A 17,962-nucleotide genomic window follows, 5' to 3' on the forward strand; every position below is an offset into this window, starting at 1 on the left:
TGATAGAAGAATTTTCTAAAACAATAAAGTCCTGAATAGAAATACAAGTCAGCACAAATCATTAGTATCCCTTTAAAATGGAACAAATAAAGGATTAAGTCTTGTACATTTTAATTTCACTTCTAATTTTAGTTACGCTGTTTAATATTCTAAACAGCACAATACAGTAGATAATCATGCTTTATTAAAGCGTTTAGAATGAAGTGATTTGTTTTGTGCTTTTCATACGGCTGATGTGATCCTGCTGTCTGTCTGGCAATCTGGAAATGAGGAGAGGAAATCTGATTAATTGCTTCAGCCTGAATCAATTGGAAACAGCAAAGCTTGCTTGATGTTTGTGTCCATGGTGATTTTCTAAAACAGGAGGATTGTGCAACAGGATGACGTAATCCATCTGATAATTGAGCATTTCAGGCTTGATTCCGTCCTGTTGTCTCCTGTGCTGTGCAGCACCTGGCCAGACAGTGACAGAGACGACATCTTATTTCTAATCTTATTGTAGCTGTGCTGTCTGCTGCTAATCACATTTCCTGCCTCCTGGCCTGCTGGATCCATCAGGTCATAGCAGAAGACCTGATCACTGCAGCAGTTATCACTGTCTCATCTCAGGACCAGTTGTCTTTTGTTTTTGCTTTTGAAATCAATACTTGAATAACATGTAATCATAAATATCACAAATCATCTTTTTCTGACCCATTTTTTAAATCATTTGATATATTTGTGAGCCCCAGTTACGGTGTGTTGCAGCTGTTCTTAAATTGAAGCTGAAATAGGTTGCAAATTTGCCTCCAGGATGTGATTTTGTGACCTGATTAAATAGTTATTGAACTACTTGTGCGCTTTATTTATTTTTTCTTTTACCAAAGGGATATTAGCCAAATTAAATGGCCTTGATTGCAGAACAGATTGATTGTCGTGTTTGATTCTACATCTTAGAGGAATAGAAACTGAAACATTTAAAAGACTTTTAACTCAGCATTGTTTACATGATGCACCATGCCACATTACAGAGTCAAGTCATGTCCACTATAGGTCAGGGCTGCTTAGCATTGCCCCCTGTTGTACTACAAGTTGTATTACACCCTGGCCCTGAGGTTGTGGCTTCATCGGGCATCTGTCACTAATGACTGGTGCAAAATTTAAGGCAAAATATCAAAAAACTTCACAGATAGCTCACGGACGTGGGCCACTTCTGGCAATGATGCAGCACTTCTGGTCTTTTGCCCCGGACAAACTGGATGTGAGTCCAAAATAGTCCACATAGCAATAGCAAATGTGGTCTTAATATCCCCAAACTACCGTGGGCCTTATTTTGGCAAACATGCAATGCTCTAGAGAAGGTGTAATCTGGATGTGAACCTTAAGTAGCCCATGTGGTAAATGGTGAATATGGCCCAACTTCAATAAAACAAATTGGGCGTCTTTGGCACCTTTGGTTTTCAAGTGGTATTGCTTTCGATTACCTTTGGCCCAGATCTATCAAACCATCATTCCACATGGTGTGTGAGCTGGATGACGGTGTAATAACAATTTTGTTATTTTGGTTGTGAATTTGCAAGTAAACCTCCATATTTTCTTAGATTTAACTTTTAAACTTGTTATATTATATTAAATTTAAAAACATTTTAAATGAATGGTTAAAATGCCGCTATTGATTCCAGGGTAAAGAATTGGTTAAGAAAGTGAGACAGTAGATGAATCAAATGTCTCTTTATAGTGACACAAGTGCAAACTAGCTTTATCATATCATCTGTTCAATGCACACATTTACAATCTTTAAACTAACATGGCCGACATGATTTAAAACCCCTATTCATTATCTTGCCAGTTCTTCCATGCAGAAGCAATTAAGGCACTCTTGTAATCCCTCAACATATGTGTTTTAAAAATAGCATATGCCATGTGATCCTACACGGAAAGGACATGTACATGTGATGGCAGATACTCAAATAAAGATGGAAGATGGTGGAGAGTCATTAGCAAGATAGGTGGAAGGAAAAACTGGTGCTGAGTAGAAATAATCCAATATTAAGACATTTTTAGCTAAATTGAGTAGGGGGGGGGGAAATAAACTATAAATAAACCACGCTATTCATTTGAAGATAAAAGTTTAAGTTTGCTGATTCATTCGTTTGGTTCATTTTCTGTTCATGATGGAAATGCTCTCAGATTTAGGAGTCCTGCCTATCAACAGTTCTTCTGAACCAGATGTTCTTTTTATCGACATGTTTTTCACACCCAGCATCCGACACCCGAGTACATCTCTAAGTGCTCTCCTCCCCAGGGTGCACGACCCCGTCTGCTTGGAAACAAATTGATCGTGAAGGACACAGCACCCTGAAGTGTGTGAATTTGTGACGGGTAGAAGCGCCTCAGCTTTATCGAATCAAACAGAAGTTGACTTCATGGCTTTAGTTTTTGCACAGTCTCCAGCTGTAGTCATCAGACTTCAAAAGAACATCATTTGGCATCTTTCATCTCCCTCTGTTTCTCTCTCTCCCTCCCTCTCTCGCTCTCTCTGCCTCTCCCTCTTTCTCTCTGCCTCCCTCTCTCTCCCCCTGTCATCACAGCTACGCTTCATATCTTCTCCCCTCACTCATGCACTTTGTCACTAGTCTGTAGATTGTGCAGTGCTGTGGTTGTATTGAGAGAGACAGGAAATCAGATCAGTGAAACCAGAAAAGAATTCACAAGGTAAGCTCTCAAAAAAGGCTCTTATTTCATTCAAGATATAAAAAAAATCTGTGAAATTGTTATTCTCTAACTTTGCTTTAAAATGGTTGCAAATGTTATTAACAGATGATTTTAGATGCTTTAAGGAAACCATATTCTTATTTCCAATATACTACCTGTGTTCAATAAGTGCATTGGGGCAGCAGTTCGACTACTTTTGACCTATTTTTGTCGAGTTTCTTTTTTCTTTTTTGCTGCTACAAAACCATATATTTTGAGTTGTCATTTCACTGCTTGTTCCACAGGGGCTTGTAATGTTTTGAAATAATGTGGCAGGCTGCAACAGCAACTCAAGGGGTTGTTGCAACATCATGTGAATGTCGCCAGAGATTTGACTGAAATGGATTGTCTGTTTGCTCCTTTTTCAGAAAATAAGTGCTTCCTGTGGGCACTGTTGCTGCTGCTTTCTTGAAACGAAAATGATTTTTATAAGATGGTTCAGAGTCAAAATCCAATCCAGTATATCAGGATTTTCACCACGAGGGAGAGAGAGGAGAGAGCCTGAGGTGGTGTAATATTCACAGTGCATGCAGCTATACGGCCCATAGTGCAACTGAAAAATATTGTCCCTCAAGTCAATAAGGGGCTCTCTGGAAAGTCATTTTATTAAACTACTTGAGCCCACATAAAGAACATATATATATATATATATATATATATATATTCTTCACTTTCATAAGGTAATGTTACATTTGTGATGAAAAATAAGTGTCACTGGACGCAGAGTAAAGGGAAAACAATGGAATGAAGGGCACGCTGACCTGAAATCGTTCCCTTTGTCTATATCCGAGCACAGCAATCACTTATACTGCATCATATATAAGCCGACTACGTTCCTTGATCCATATCGATAACTTTTCTTTTATGAATTTACTCATTGCTCCGCACCTTCTTCTTTCAAAATGACTGTATATGTTCCATGTGTTTGCATCATGCTTCTTGCATGTAAACTATATTCCTCAGGTTTAAGCTGCTGTGTCCAAACTGTTACAGGTGAACATTCCAGTTTATCTCAGCATTATTGACTTTAATCAAATCCTCTGACATCAGCTCCACACACAGAGTTTAATCTATTAATTGCAAACTGGTGATGCACTCTGTTCAACTCAGTGGTGACCTTCACCCGCCCGTTAACTGCCCAGGTAAAATACAGTCCTGTCTGATTCCAAAAGAGGGCAGTGTTCAACCCCCCATGTGATAATATTCAGTGGTTTCACAGTTGAATTCATTTCATCCATAGTGGATATGGAAATATGAATGAAATATCCATTGTATGGATGAGCCGAATTAATAGGATTTCTCTGACTCTGTTTTCAAATGTGTGACTGATCTATGCAGAACAGTATTTTTCTCCCACGTATGCCAAGTGCATATATGGATTGCTTAAATAAAGTACAAATAGATAGAAATAGAAATATATCAGTTATAAAACCATTCTAATCCAGTTACTGTGCAACAAATCAAGTACAAGTTGCTCTAGATTCAACACAGGGGATAAAGGGTCAAGAAAAATCAACAAAGCAAATGTATTACAGGAGAATTAAGTATTGTTTAATATTAAGATTTGAAAGTGGAAATGGACCACATTTAAGATCATGAAGGTTCCATCCGTGTGCTGCAGCTGAAAGCAGCTTCACTATATGTTTCAACCTCAGTCCAGGTATAACAACATTACATATTTCCTGTTACAGAAACGTTTGAAAATTAAATCACAGGATTTGACTCTGAAAACAACCTAACTGGCTTTGTTCTTATTCTTCTTTTACACGATGTAAAGATGTCAAGATTTTTTTAACTAAATTGGATCTTGTTCCCTGAGGACATCTTTATGTCTGTCTTTTCATTTAACAGGCATTTCTCCCTATAATCATCAACTGACACAGCAATGATCATGGTCTGTTTGCTCCGACCTCTAAATGACTCTCAGCCATGACTCACAAATGTTAATGTTCCTTTTAAGCTCCAAGTTCAATATTGACAAAGAGAAAAGAGTAATCACATTTTCTACTTAACCACATCCTCCACATTTGAGTCTTTTTCCATTTGATGGAAAAACCTCAAGTTGAAGATTTATTATACATCAAATAACAAGTAAAAATACACAATGTAAATCGATGCAAGTTTTCCTGTAGAATGTTGGTATTGCTGCTGTTTTGTTCCCTTTTCATTAAAGGTACAGTGTGCACAATTTTATGTGTTGAAATTGCATGTTGCATCTGAACACCCCTCATCTCACCTTCCTCTCCCAAACATGAAAAATAACCTGTGGCAGCCTTCAGTTGTAATAAAAACTCAAAAGGTGTTTAGTTTGTCCAGTCTGGACTAATGTAAAAACATGGCGGCCTCTGTAGAGAGGGTCCCCTCGATGTAAATATAAAGGGTCTTTTCTGGGGTCAAGAAAACTACAATTTATACAGCTTAAATGAAACGAACTAGTGAAAACATCATGAGGATTATTCTACATTAAATTTCTGCCAATACTTCCCTTTCACTTATATCTCACACTGGTTTATTAATAACATTATGATTATTTTATTATTCATCAGAAAAGTAGGTTTATGATTTTTTTTTGTACAGAAAGCAGCTGTTGCATCACATCTTTGTGTAAAGAAATCATTTCATCAATTCATTTATAACAACTGTTCTACATTTTTACTTCAAAATTGTACATTGTTTACCAGCAATTTAGTTTCAGATACAATCATTAAAAGATCATTTTATTTTTTCCTAATATAAATCTAACAGTAGCCCAGAGGGTGGATGAAATGGAGGACTGGGAGAATCCTGCTTCATTGGGATCCACAGAAGCCAAAGAGAACTCAGGTATGTGGCTATCCATACGTTTCTTCAGATGCATGACTCTCTTTTGTTATTAAATACCGCTAAGATACATTCACTACATGTGGGTTTTCCTCAGCGAACAGATCATGTGAGAAGCTGGAATGCTACATGGTCCTGACGCAAGCAGAGAAGATGGCGATCGGCTCCATCTGTTTCCTGGCAGGTCCGACCACACTGCTGGAAAACGCTCTGGTGCTGGTTGTGATCGCCTCCACAGCCTCTCTACGCCAGCGACCCTCCTATCTCTTCATTGGCAGCCTCGCTCTGGCCGATGTCTTCGCCAGCTGCTTCTTCACCACAAGCTTTCTGGACTTCCACCTCTTTCGCCGCAGCGATGGCCCCACTGCCTACCTCTTCAAGCTAGGTGGTGTCACCATGGCCTTCACCAGCTCAGTGGGAAGCTTACTGCTGACTGCTCTGGACCGCTACCTCTGCATTCACCAGGCCTCCAGCTATAAGGTGCTGCTGACCCGGCGGCGAGCCCTCCTGAGCATGCTGATCCTCTGGAGCGCCACCATCTTCATCTCCTTCTTGCCCCTGATGGGCTGGAGGTGTCCCACAGGCCTCACTTCACCCTGCTCACGCCTCTTCCCCTACATCAACCAGGGGTATCTGGCCTGCTGGACCAGCTTCATCCTGGTGCTTCTGGCTCTTATTTTGGGGGCTTACGCTCTCATCCTGTGGAAGGCTCACCGCCATGAATTGTCCATGAACAGCATACAGGGACCAGCAGGGACAGGCCACAACCGCATGAGGATGGATATCCGGCTGGCTCGTACCTTCGGTCTGATCCTGTTGATACTCGTGGGCTGCTGGCTTCCGGCACTTTCCTTCATGCTAGCTGATGTCTCTGTGAACCTGACCCTCTCCCAGCAGAGGGCCTTTGCCTTTTGCAGCACCCTCTGCCTGGTTAACTCTGCAGTCAACCCACTGCTGTACGCCCTGCGCTGCAGAGAGCTGAGAATCGCCCTGTTGCAGTTACTACTGAGGCTTTGGGAGATCGGGAGGTGTAAAACATCCACAGAGGATTTAACTCCTGAACTGCCCTCTGCAGACGACAACAACTTTACTGCAATCTCCGAGGACGAGACGCCCCAGCTCAGAACCACACAACTCAACTCCATCTCTGGGATCGTCAACAACAATCAGCAGCTGGACGTCGGGAAATGAAGGAAGTGGAGAGCTGAATGGAAGAAGTAGCTAAAGACAAATATTTATAGAGATGTGCTTGTAGTGTAGATGATGACTCAAAAAAAACCTTACTGTTGATTAAGAGTCAAATCTACATGAAACCCACTTGGAGGATTCCTGATCATAAATAGCTTAAAGTGGTAATAATTGAATATGTCTAGTGTGGTAAAAATTATTTGACATTAAGTTCTAAATTTGTTAGTGGATAAAAGTGATGCCGAACATCAGAGAGTCTATGAAAACATGCAACATATTGTGTTTTACATTCAAATTTCAACAACTATAAAACAGAGTTTGTAAGTAATTAGTTTTTCTTAAATCAAAATTACAACATTTGGGATTAGTTAAATAATGTTTTAGCTATTATTAGTATGATACTCTTCTTGCAAATAGGATACAAGTAGTTTCATTAAGCATTATGACTGAAGGGACTAATTACTAGTAATATAAGTGGAGATAGATTGGTTTAGGTCAAGCAAAAGGGTTCAGTGTGTTGAGCTTTTTCAAGCGCGATGATGCAATGTGACCATCTAACCTTTAACCTTTGACCTCTCTGCCTCCTGTGTCATCAGTTTCAAGCTCCCACGCCTGTGAAAAATAGTTTTCTGTGAATTGAACGTTTGGGTGAACGATGTGTTGTTTGTATATGTTTATGTCTGAGTGTGTTTGTCCCTGAGCAAGCGAGAACAGAGGAGCCTCAGGGTTGCAAATATCCCATCTGCACATGAATGCCAGGACTCCACAAAAGCCCCCATGCAGGGGAGGATTTCACACAATGTTCACCACATGAATCCAAGCCGTGTGCCGAGGTAAATGAGGCACCGGCCAGAAAGAGAGAACAAGCACACAGGCACTAGAAAACTCTTTGCAACAGACAGTCGGCAGCTGCAGTATAGCACAAACTGACATGGACTTACACTCACAGCCGCATGTAGGGTAATAAAAAGGAGAATCACAAAAGTCTGAAGTCTTTATTGAGTATGTCTTCTTACTATTGATTATTTTATAACACTTATGTGTGGATGTACTTTTGTTACTTATCTGTGAAATCTGACATTTATTTCAGTTTATACACAATGATATAAATAATAAAAAAACTATAGAAAAGGTTATTACATATTTACCTTTGTTAAATAAAATGCAATGCAATATATGAGTTCTGCCATCTGAGAAAAAGGTCCAGGCTGCAGCTACTTCTTAAAATACATACAGACCTTTTTATAATACACAACTTACTGGACATCAACTAACATCACACTAAAGACATTGTGGCTACAGTATCCTGCACACTATCATACTAACACCATTTCTGATCATGCATTTCAGTTTTTATTTGTTCAATGTATTACATTTTAAGCATTTGATTACTTACAACTAATTATTAAAATGTTTGAAAATAATACAGCACAATAACACATTAATACCATCTATTAATAATAACATATGATTTATGCAGCTGGAAAAATATACACTAGCACCATAGTGGCTTTCTGATCATTTTGAATTTGTTTTACTGTAACTAAGTGTGTGACATGTTTAAATTCCTTTTCATACCTGTTGCATGAATTCACCTTTTGAGGTAAAATCTACTCACAATAACATTTTGGTACTTTTAGACAGTAAATGATTTCACCTATATTGAACTGAAAGCCAATAAAATCTCCCAAAAGAATATGATTAACATTGAATTTGTTGATTCAGCAGTTTAAGCTCTACAACAACTCCTTTTCCACTAAGGGACTTTATTCAGTCAATCAATCAAATTGTATTTGTATAGCCCACATTCACAAATCCCAAATTGTCTCATCCGGTACAACAAGGTGCGACATCCTCTGTTTTTAACCTTCGACAAGAGTAAAGCTACCAAAATAAAATATGAACAGGGGGGGGGGGGGCAAAATTACAATTACAACATTGATGATTGTAACATAATGAAAAAGTATTTGTACAGAAGAGAATGTCTGATAGAGATGTTCACTGTGTACTGGGTGTACTGGGGATTATTAACTGTTGCCTGGCTGCGAGTGAATAACAAAACATCCTTATTAGTCTCATTGTTAGTATCATACACCTCGTGTGGGCACCTCCTGATCTACCTGCTCATCACCACCAGACGTCTCGTGAACCTTCAATTCGAGTTCAACGGAAGGAGATCCACAAAGCACAATGGGGGTTGGGCGACGGGAAGAACGCAGCGTAAAAACGGCAGAAATGATCACAGGAGCACAGCTGGACCCAGCGTTTATCACGAGACACTTTGAAAAACCAAGCGCGTGCAATGTACAGGATTAGTTTCATCTTGTAATGAGATAAATATCAAGCTGTGGATGTGCGAACACCCCCCCCCTGGTCACTCTGATGGTAGGCTCCGGCATTGTGACGTTTTAAACGTTGCTCGAGCTCCAGCCAGAGAAGAAGATCCGTTGTTGTGAAGAGGAAGAAAGACTCAACTCTTCCGTGGGACGCGACACCGACCAACCGCCGCCGTTACACCCCGGTTCCTGCGGGTCTTTTTTCCCCCTCCAGCTCTGTTTGTTCAGCCCGTCTCGTCTCAGCGATCATGGCCTGCGGAGCGACGCTAAAGCGGTCGATGGAGTTTGAGGCCCTCCTCAGTCCCCAGTCTCCCAAGCGGAGAAGGTGCAATCCACTACCGGGGACTCCTGGAACTCCGTCCCCGCAAAGATGCAACCTCCGTCCGCCGGTGGACAGCCCCACGCACTCGATGTCCCCCCCGGCCATAGGAGGCGAGCACCGGCTCACCCCAGGTATGGATGTAACCCACGTTTGGCGTCTTTTTTCCCCTCTGGGTGGGTGTCATGGGGGGAGGGGGTTTGGGTGGAGTGGAATGGAGAGCTAGCTAGCTTGTTGAGATAATCAGAATGGGGGTTGGAGGCTAAGCGGTAGCCGGGCTAAGCTAACGTCGTCGCAAAGTTACCGACACAGATGATTTTTGACTAATCGTGGTAAATCGATAGTCACACGAAAAAAAAATAATAGAAGCCTCGTTTGGATTTCCTTGCAGGGATCATGGCATCTCATCGCATTGGAGGCATAGTTGACCGAGTTAGCTCACTTAGGCTAATGCTGGCTTGGTTATGAAGATATTAACGCATGTTCAAATATTAGTTTAACCTAGCTTAGCCTAATAATATCCCTAGCATTGGGTGATGGATGTAGCTACATGGCTGCTAATATCTGCAGCTATGGGGTTGGCTCTTACTGACGAATGTAGCTACATGGCTGCTAATATCATTAATGAGGCATTTCACAATCTGCAGCCATGTTGTTTGCTATCACTGCTAGTAAATGTGTGGGTATATTCAATGAAACATGAATGTGAGGACTCTTTAGATCAGACAATAGATCCTGCTCAGGCTCTAACACCTGGGTGACAGCCTAGAGACCCTGTTGGCGCTTCCTGACAAGACAAATGGCATCACAGCAGCAGCCTGTTAATTAGGAGCTGACTGCCTAATGTCCCCTTTGCTTTACTGCGTCAATTGTCTTACATTCGGAGGGGTGGGTTGCCATTATGCACCATAACCACTTCTTGTCCTCCTCAGTTCTGGAAGGCATTGTTCATACTACCATTGACTTGCTGCTCCACTGTGATCTGGACAGTGTGGGACGCCAAGAGAAATACCTACATGTCTCCTCTTCCATGTAGTAGCATATCGTGTATACTAATGTGAGATCTGGGCAGCATGACGGCAGGAATCCTTATGCTTTCCGAATTCAAATATATACAAATGCTGGATGTCGTTGAATTTATTCAATCACTTCATTGCTGTCAAATGTGAGAGGATTGACCGCGCTACTAAGGCCTGTTTTTGTCCTGCATTGAGATTAGCTGGACCCAGTAGAAATTAATTGCCTGTAGCACAGCATATCATAAACAAGCACGGTTAGTTTTCGTGCCAGATTGTCCTCCATCTTGCCACAGACTAACGACACTTCTTGTGAACTACAAGGATGCTTTCCTTGTAACCTGCATTTATTGGCACATAACTGCTTAGAGATGAAGTGTTTGGATTCAAGTTTTTTTTTAACATCCTAGATGATCAACAGGGTGCGGCAAATCATATGCCATGACTACGTGCCTGTTGGGTACTATCCCTGTTTATTTCTGTTCTCCATGGCTTAGGCTTCAGCTGTCTTTTTTCATGGAACATTTACCTGTGGAGAAGGTAGCATAGGTTGTGTTAACTGAAAATGAAAGTGAAATTAAAGACAAATTAACAGTAGCGCACACAAACTCAATTTTCATATTGTGCCTGCTGCTATTTATAAAATCTGACTTGTACAGTCTACAGACAGGGGTTCATTGTGTAGCTATGCTGTGTAATAGCTCACAAGATAAATCTTCAGGATCAGTTTATTTCAGGTTGTCTGGACTGGCATTGCCTATCAAGCACAGACGTAATGTATAGAATTCAACCGGCCTCTGCATTGTTCCATTTCTCGTAGACCTTGACAGCCGGGCTGAATTACAGCCTAGCAGCTGCATGGGTGAAGTAATGTAGATTTGCCTGCAGCAGACATGACGTCCAGATATCAGGTATTATGCTCACCTTCACCCAGAAAAAGGCCCCTCATGGGACTGGTGCTGCGAGCCTGCCTTTCTGCTCTGCTTTGCCAAGTGAAAGCAGTTTTGTATTTAGCAAAAGGTCAGCTGTCATCCCTCCCACTCATCTGTACCCACACATGCTTTCCAGCTAGTCAGGTTTGCTTGTGGCGAGCAGGGCTTTGTGCAGGCGAGACTCGAGGGTATGACCAGGCCAAGGTAAGTTTTAGGTAATTCTTACAAAGTGCAGATAGGATCACATACTGTGTTCTCCTTTGCCTCATTCTTGTGCTGCCAGTCTGGGCTTGTGCTGTGGTAAAATTCCCCTAGATGACAGATGAGACAGTTTTTTTTTTGCCTCAGCCAAATGTTAACCTAAAAGGCTGCGTTGTCTGAGTTCGGTCTGGTTTACAGCCTGGACAGGGCTGAACACGGCCTGCTCTGTGGTCAGGAAGCTCTGGTGATAAGGAATAACAATGGTCTTAGTACAAAATAAAAAAGTCATGCATCACTTATAAGAATTAGGAAATACAGAGTAATAGCTGTGGCCTGTTGTTACATTTCATAAGATATTTATACTTACTGCACTCTTGCACAGAGATGATTAATCAGCATAATCTGCTTCTTTTCTTGCAACTGCTACCCTTTAACACCTAAAAACAAAAGAACCTGAAGTTATTTTATAATCTGCATGTACAGTTTCCAAAATCCATCTGCACATGTTCAATATCATAACTCAGCTCAGTGGAATCTGTGTCCAGGGCAACTTCTCATATTGCAGTTTTTTTTGAACTGACAACCTGAGAATTGTTGCTGATCACCCAAGACTCATGTTAGTACCAGGTCTGAACAGGCACATAGGCTATTTATTCACTCAAGATGGATAATGAGCCTGGGATAGCAGAGCCCCTGGCACTCGTGAAAACACAAGTGATTCACAAAACTTCGGGTTGTTCAATCTCAGAAGGTTTCCTCTACTATTTGATTTAACTCCCCTGGACAGGCTGTTGTATTTTTAAAATATTGTCTTAAAGAATCCACACAACCTGATATAGGCGAACACTTCTGGAACAGATTTGTTCCTCTGGGTCATACTTTGTTTGGTTGGTATTTCCCATATCTGCTGTTTTTCAACTAATGGCAGTCACTCTTAAATTGTCCCACAATGCATCACATCCTACTTCCTGGCAGTTTGGACATTCGAAACCCACCTCCCCACATAATCCTGCAGCATCCTAGGGTGAAATTAAATGAGTCAGCTTTGTTTTCTCTCCAGCAGCATGTCCAATCTATCTGGCCAATCTCCCGTCGTATTCACTGTTTGGCCTGTGCCTAAGCCTTTTAGGCAAGGCTTTCTCCGTTGTGTGGCCCTGGCTCCCGGAAGTCTCTGTGATTGATTACTTGCCCCAATTGTGGCAGGGTCATTGTTGCCAAGCAACGCCCACATTTGAGCTCCTAGTAGTTGGCAGAAACTGGAAGTGACGGGCAGCAGAAGAGGGTTTTCTCTCGTCAGTCAGAGGAACCCAGAAGTACTGATAATCCTCTTGTCAGTAATCAATGTCTGACTGTTATCCACTTCCTTAAATCAGACATCTGAATGTACCACATTCCCTTTTAGTAAACACAGTCATATATCTGTCTTATCGTAAGACTGTTCTCATGGGTTAAGCACTTGTTTTCACTCAGAAACAGAAGTCTGAAAATGTTTTATTTACATAAATATTTCCCTTGCTTCAAATGAACCCCCCCCCCCCATAATCTAATAGTTATAGGGGCCCTTTTTTCAGGGTTATGATTATGGTTAAAATACAAATTCAGTCATTCCCTTACACCAGAAAAGATATTAGATAAATATTAACATAATGAAAGAGTACTGTACAATACATTGTAGAGATGACAATATTTTTATTATTAATGTCGCCCCTTCTTGTCTGATGCAACCACATCTTGAATACTAAGACATTCCATAAATTTGGCACGAATGAGACCATAAGTCTCAGAACCTTTCCAGACACTGTGTGTTTAGGACGTGGCAATGTTAGTGAAAACAGCAACATTATCAGATGCCTGTCACAGCCCATTGGAGTCTCATCGCTTGTTTGGACAGCTGTCCGTGTTGTTTGAATAAAACTTAACACAAGAATCGACTGGCAGCTAAAAACCCACAGCACCAGACCAGACATTAGACACTTGGCTACAGTAAAAGTTGACTTTTATAGCTCAACACTGTCGATGAGAAGGGGGATTTTTGTAAAAATCCTACTTCAACTTTGCAAGATTTATCTCACTCTGGGGGAAAGTGAGATCCTAGGTTAAGTGATCACTCAAGGTGGATTCTAAAGCTCAGTGGGTAGTGATTTACTTAGAGCCGTCCACGTGTGATTGGATCAGCTCAGACACATGTTAATGCCAGGTATAAACAAGGCCTTAGACCATAATGGTAGCTAAACACAGTCTGTTGGGTTGAGGCCTTGTCTTATTTCTGTTAACAGGTTTCAGAGGCCACAAGAGGAATGATCTCAGTCCACATATACCATGTTATAACCACATAACATAACATGTTTTAAATGCTGATTGTAAGAATTTAATTTGAAAGCCAGGGGGACAAAGTGATTTATTTTGCATAAGATTGCTTTGTGGAGAAGATCCTGCTTCCTACACTGTCCAAACAAGTTTACTGGTGAGCAACAGGACTTCATGCTCTTTCCACACCCAAGATAAACGGGGCAGAATTTCTAGATAGAGGTGCAACATGTGAGATTAAGTCCCTCTCCAACATTTGGTTATCAGATCTGGATGAGGCCAGCGGGTTTTGCACCTGTTTTTTCCCAAGAATTATTTTTGAACTTTCATCTTTCTAATCAGATGTGTTTGGTGTAGGCTGTGATCTATGTTTAAGCTGTTTTGACGCTGGACAGTATAGGGTTCATCTTAATGAGGAATGTAACAGTACATTGCAGAGCTGTAGTTAACTATCCTTTAAAAAAAGATGTGCAATTTAATGTTGAGCTGCTTGAATCTACCGTTCTCCCACTTTTCTTTTCTTCGCCTCATTCCCTCTCACCTTGAGCTGTAGCTGCACTTTCTCACCATGGCAGAGTGTTACCATGTGACCTTAAATTCCTGTATCCACTGTTTCAAATTAAAAGCACAGTAGAGTTTTCTAATTGACTTCATGACATTGCAGTGGCACTTATATCGAAGCCTAAACCTGAGCCTTTGTCACTACTTGTAGCTTTGGCAGGATGCCGACAGCATGAAATCCGTAATAAGAGAAATGAAAGTGAAGCAGTCACAGGATCATGAAGTTTGTCTCAATTCAGCTGTTGTGTCTTTGCTTCAGTACAGCTGTAGTCGGCATGTTAATTTCAGACCAACTTCCTGCCCTGAATGTTTTTGTTTTGGAATCCATTTTAGGTGACAGAGCACAGGAAGTGAGCATGACTGCAGTTTATTTTTCAACCATAGCTGATCTGAACAACACTGGGTGACTACATCCTCCAGTAATAATCCCTATTTATCCTGGAATGCATATTGAATGTATTAATGTCGTTGTGATGGGTGTATTTTTTAAATGACTAAATACTAAACTATTAAAAAAATACTGGTAGTTTCATTCTTGTAATGAAACACAGTTTGAATGTAAAGCAATATCTTGGGTGCATTATAATAATTTGGGTTTCACAAAATTGTTGCTTCCAAGTACATGTCACATCATGATTGCATTTTAAGTGGCAGCCTACTGGGAGTTTCTGACTGTTACAAACATATGTGAGTGAGCAAGTGTTTTTTTATGTTTTGAACCTTGTTTTTGTTTGCTCCCCACAGAGCAGATCTTCCAGAACCTCCGACAGGAGTACAGTCGGATCCAGAGGCGGCGACAGCTGGAGGGGGCTTTCAACCAGACTGAGGCCTGTAGCTCCAGTGACGCCCCCAGCCCCAGCTCATCCATCAATGCTCCCAGCTCCCCACCAGGTAGAACAGTTTACCAGTGTGCACAACTCCAGGAACCATGTAATTGGTCTTGTATATGTAATATGTACTGGAGCTAGATGAAGACCTACTGGCAGTGGATGTTTTGAGCCAGTTCGGACTTTAATGAGTCAAAAAATCAGATTGATATAATATAAAATAATAATTCTAGAGCAAGTGTCAGTATGCTGGTAATAACTTGCACCACCATTACAAACGTGTATTTATAGTGATGCTTTCATAGCTTACTGGACAAGAGACATGCCTCCATGTAATCTGTGATGTGCCACAGAGGAAATAAATTCATGATGAGCGATTTATTGGCATCTTTCAATGTCTTTACTGCAGAAAACAGCCAAGAATAGCAGAGGTGATATCATGGAAAGTCTAATGACAGAAGATAAAAATAAATGTTTAAAAGCAATGACAGTTTTCATCTACAAAGAGTTTATGTCCTTTATTTTTAAAAATGACACTGATGAATTTTTACTTGTGTAAAGCTCTGTACAGTGAAAACATGTTCAGTTAAGATCAGTTGCTACCCTGACATAGATCTGTGCAGGTTGCAGTGGATTTACAACATGCCGAGCCTTCATCCAAATATTACAACATGACTAGTCGTGCATATTGACAAACAAGCTGCTTCACTGTTTTTCCTGCTCTTCTTTGGAAACACTGTGCGGCAGTAACAGTGAATCAGTTTGATGTATTCAGCACAACATGGCGGTCAAGGTGTGAGATGTAATTCAAGCCTGAGGCCTTCGGGCTCCCGAGCTTCTTTCCGCTCACTCTGCAGAACGGACTCATAGATTACACTGACTGGACGAACTCGGCCTCTTTCTGTCTCGAAGAACTCGCTCTGCCGTCCCCGCCTGTGATTTACAAACATTTTAGTCTAACCGGCTCATAGCAGACCTTAAAGGCCACTGGGTAATGAATCACCTCGCTGAAGCTGGCTCCAGTTCTTCTGTGATGGAGACACTGACGAGACTCTGTGTCTCCATCACAAAGGGACATCGTTACCGCTGCCTGACCCTGGTAGTCCCTGCAGGGGCGAGGGATGAGAGAGCACGGCTGTAAATATGCACCTGGCCGAGCACCTACTTTTAGAAGAGGACGAGTCTGTCACCTCATTATTCAGCCTTTTTATAGCTGATCTGATTTTTGTGTTTTTCGTGTGTGTGTGTTTCACAGGTGCCTCAAGGAAGGACCAGCCCTCGTTCACACTGAAGCAGGTGAGCTACCTGTGCGAGCGCCTGCTCAAAGACCATGAGGAGAAGATACGGGAGGAGTACGAACAGATCCTTAACACAAAACTTGCAGGTAAAAAACAATTTAATAAAAACTATCACATCAAGACTCATGATTCATCTTTTCACGTTCTGACAGTGAAGATCAGTTGAAGGGATCTTATCCCCTCATGTCTGATAACGTCTGCAGTGCTGGCATCCTCTGTTTACTCCGACTTCATGATTTTTAAATGCAAAGGCTATAAATGAGACAGTAATGAATTATGGCAGCAAGAGAGAACAAGTGCCATAAAATAACTGAAACAAAACTGCATTCACTTCAACTATGTGCTCGTTAAGACATTATTAATTGGATGTTTTTTTTAACACAATAACGGATCTGTTCTTCAATAGTGTCTGTACAGTGAATAGATGTGATGGCTTGATATTTAACTGCGTTTCAGTTGATTTTACCAGACAACAGCTGCTGGCTCACATAAATGATGTTTGCTGTGATGTGCAGTTTTTGTTAATTTCAAAGTGAAAAGTGAAAAAGATTGAACATTTTTCCTGCTGTTCAGGTGTTTTGCTGTAAACGGATCAGTACATAAAGACCATTTTTACACAGACCTGCTTTGAGAATGAGTCATGGTACTGTGGATGCACTTTCTGTTCCATCTGGTGTTTGAATCCGCAGCTCGCCGCCTCACCTCCATCTTTTTCTCTCTTCCCAGAACAATATGAATCTTTTGTGAAATTCACACAAGACCAGATCATGCGAAGATACGGAGCCCGGCCTGCTAGTTGTAAGTTTCTGGAACCATAAATATTCTCTGAGTGAAAAAAGAATGATCTGATCAAACATCTAAAGTGTCAATGATTTCATTCGTTTCAGATGTCTCCTGAACTCACGTGGATTTAGAACCCAGCTTCCTCTCACAAGACGGCTGCTCTTCCACTGCCCCCTCCCTCCACTCGATTTTCATTTTATTCCCCTATTTTTTTCCCCTCCTCCATCTCAAACTGTTCGGGTGCCATGGTTTATCCAATTTTTTAATCCAAAAGTTGATTTCTTAACTTTAAAACTATTGCTGCTGGCCAAAAGTTAGAATCTGGGAGATGAACTGTGTATGAAGCCCGTCCCTCTTTTTTTGCCCTTTTTCTTGTTTATATGCTCTTTTTCTTGAAATCCTAATGAAAGCAGATCTGTGTCAAATCTCTTGCCAGCGCTGTAGAAAAAAAGCTTATTGGCTCATATGATCATTCTGTATAACCTTCCAGCAGCTGTATTTAATGTCTCCAGCTTCCCACGTCGTCCTACATTTCTCACCTCCCCCTCCTTCCCTCCTCACTCTTTACTCGAATGTGGATTTTTCTCCCTTTTGAAAAAAATAAAAGTTCTGTGATTAAACTCTGGTGTCTGGGATGTTGG

General features: G+C 41.1%; 2 protein-coding genes across 2 annotated transcripts; both read left to right on the top strand.

Annotated features, from left to right (window-relative positions):
* The first annotated feature begins 2,563 nt into the window (after positions 1 to 2,563).
* cnr2 (cannabinoid receptor 2) lies at positions 2,564 to 7,743 on the top strand. The gene is made up of 3 exons (XM_020092838.2): positions 2,564 to 2,694; positions 5,479 to 5,556; positions 5,651 to 7,743. The coding sequence occupies exons 2-3, from the start codon at positions 5,499 to 5,501 to the stop codon at positions 6,742 to 6,744; spliced, it is 1,152 nt and encodes a 383-aa protein (XP_019948397.2). The 5' UTR covers positions 2,564 to 2,694; positions 5,479 to 5,498; the 3' UTR covers positions 6,745 to 7,743.
* A 1,166-nt stretch (positions 7,744 to 8,909) lies between these two features.
* akirin1 (akirin 1) lies at positions 8,910 to 17,941 on the top strand. Its single transcript, XM_020093422.2, has 5 exons — positions 8,910 to 9,530; positions 15,158 to 15,304; positions 16,496 to 16,624; positions 17,265 to 17,336; positions 17,426 to 17,941. Exons 1-5 carry the CDS (start codon positions 9,326 to 9,328, stop codon positions 17,434 to 17,436), a joined length of 564 nt encoding a protein of 187 aa, XP_019948981.1. The 5' UTR covers positions 8,910 to 9,325; the 3' UTR covers positions 17,437 to 17,941.
* The last annotated feature ends 21 nt before the right edge of the window (positions 17,942 to 17,962 follow it).

This window comes from Paralichthys olivaceus, chromosome 13, assembly GCF_024713975.1.
Source record: "Paralichthys olivaceus isolate ysfri-2021 chromosome 13, ASM2471397v2, whole genome shotgun sequence".
In the NCBI taxonomy this organism is placed as follows: Eukaryota; Metazoa; Chordata; class Actinopteri; order Pleuronectiformes; family Paralichthyidae; genus Paralichthys; species Paralichthys olivaceus.

What these genes read in the sequence shown, in the direction of transcription:
- akirin1 (XM_020093422.2), top strand. Translation starts at nt 9,326, where the DNA reads ATGGCCTGCGGAGCGACGCTAAAGCGGTCGATGGAGTTTGAGGCCCTC. An exon ending in CGAGCACCGGCTCACCCCAG is followed by an intron (nt 9,531 to 15,157) that starts GTATGGATGTAA and finishes TGCTCCCCACAG; the next exon opens with AGCAGATCTTCCAGAACCTC. An exon ending in CCTTAACACAAAACTTGCAG is followed by an intron (nt 16,625 to 17,264) that starts GTAAAAAACAAT and finishes CTCTCTTCCCAG; the next exon opens with AACAATATGAATCTTTTGTG.
- cnr2 (XM_020092838.2), top strand. Translation starts at nt 5,499, where the DNA reads ATGGAGGACTGGGAGAATCCTGCTTCATTGGGATCCACAGAAGCCAAA. An exon ending in AGAAGCCAAAGAGAACTCAG is followed by an intron (nt 5,557 to 5,650) that starts GTATGTGGCTAT and finishes GGTTTTCCTCAG; the next exon opens with CGAACAGATCATGTGAGAAG.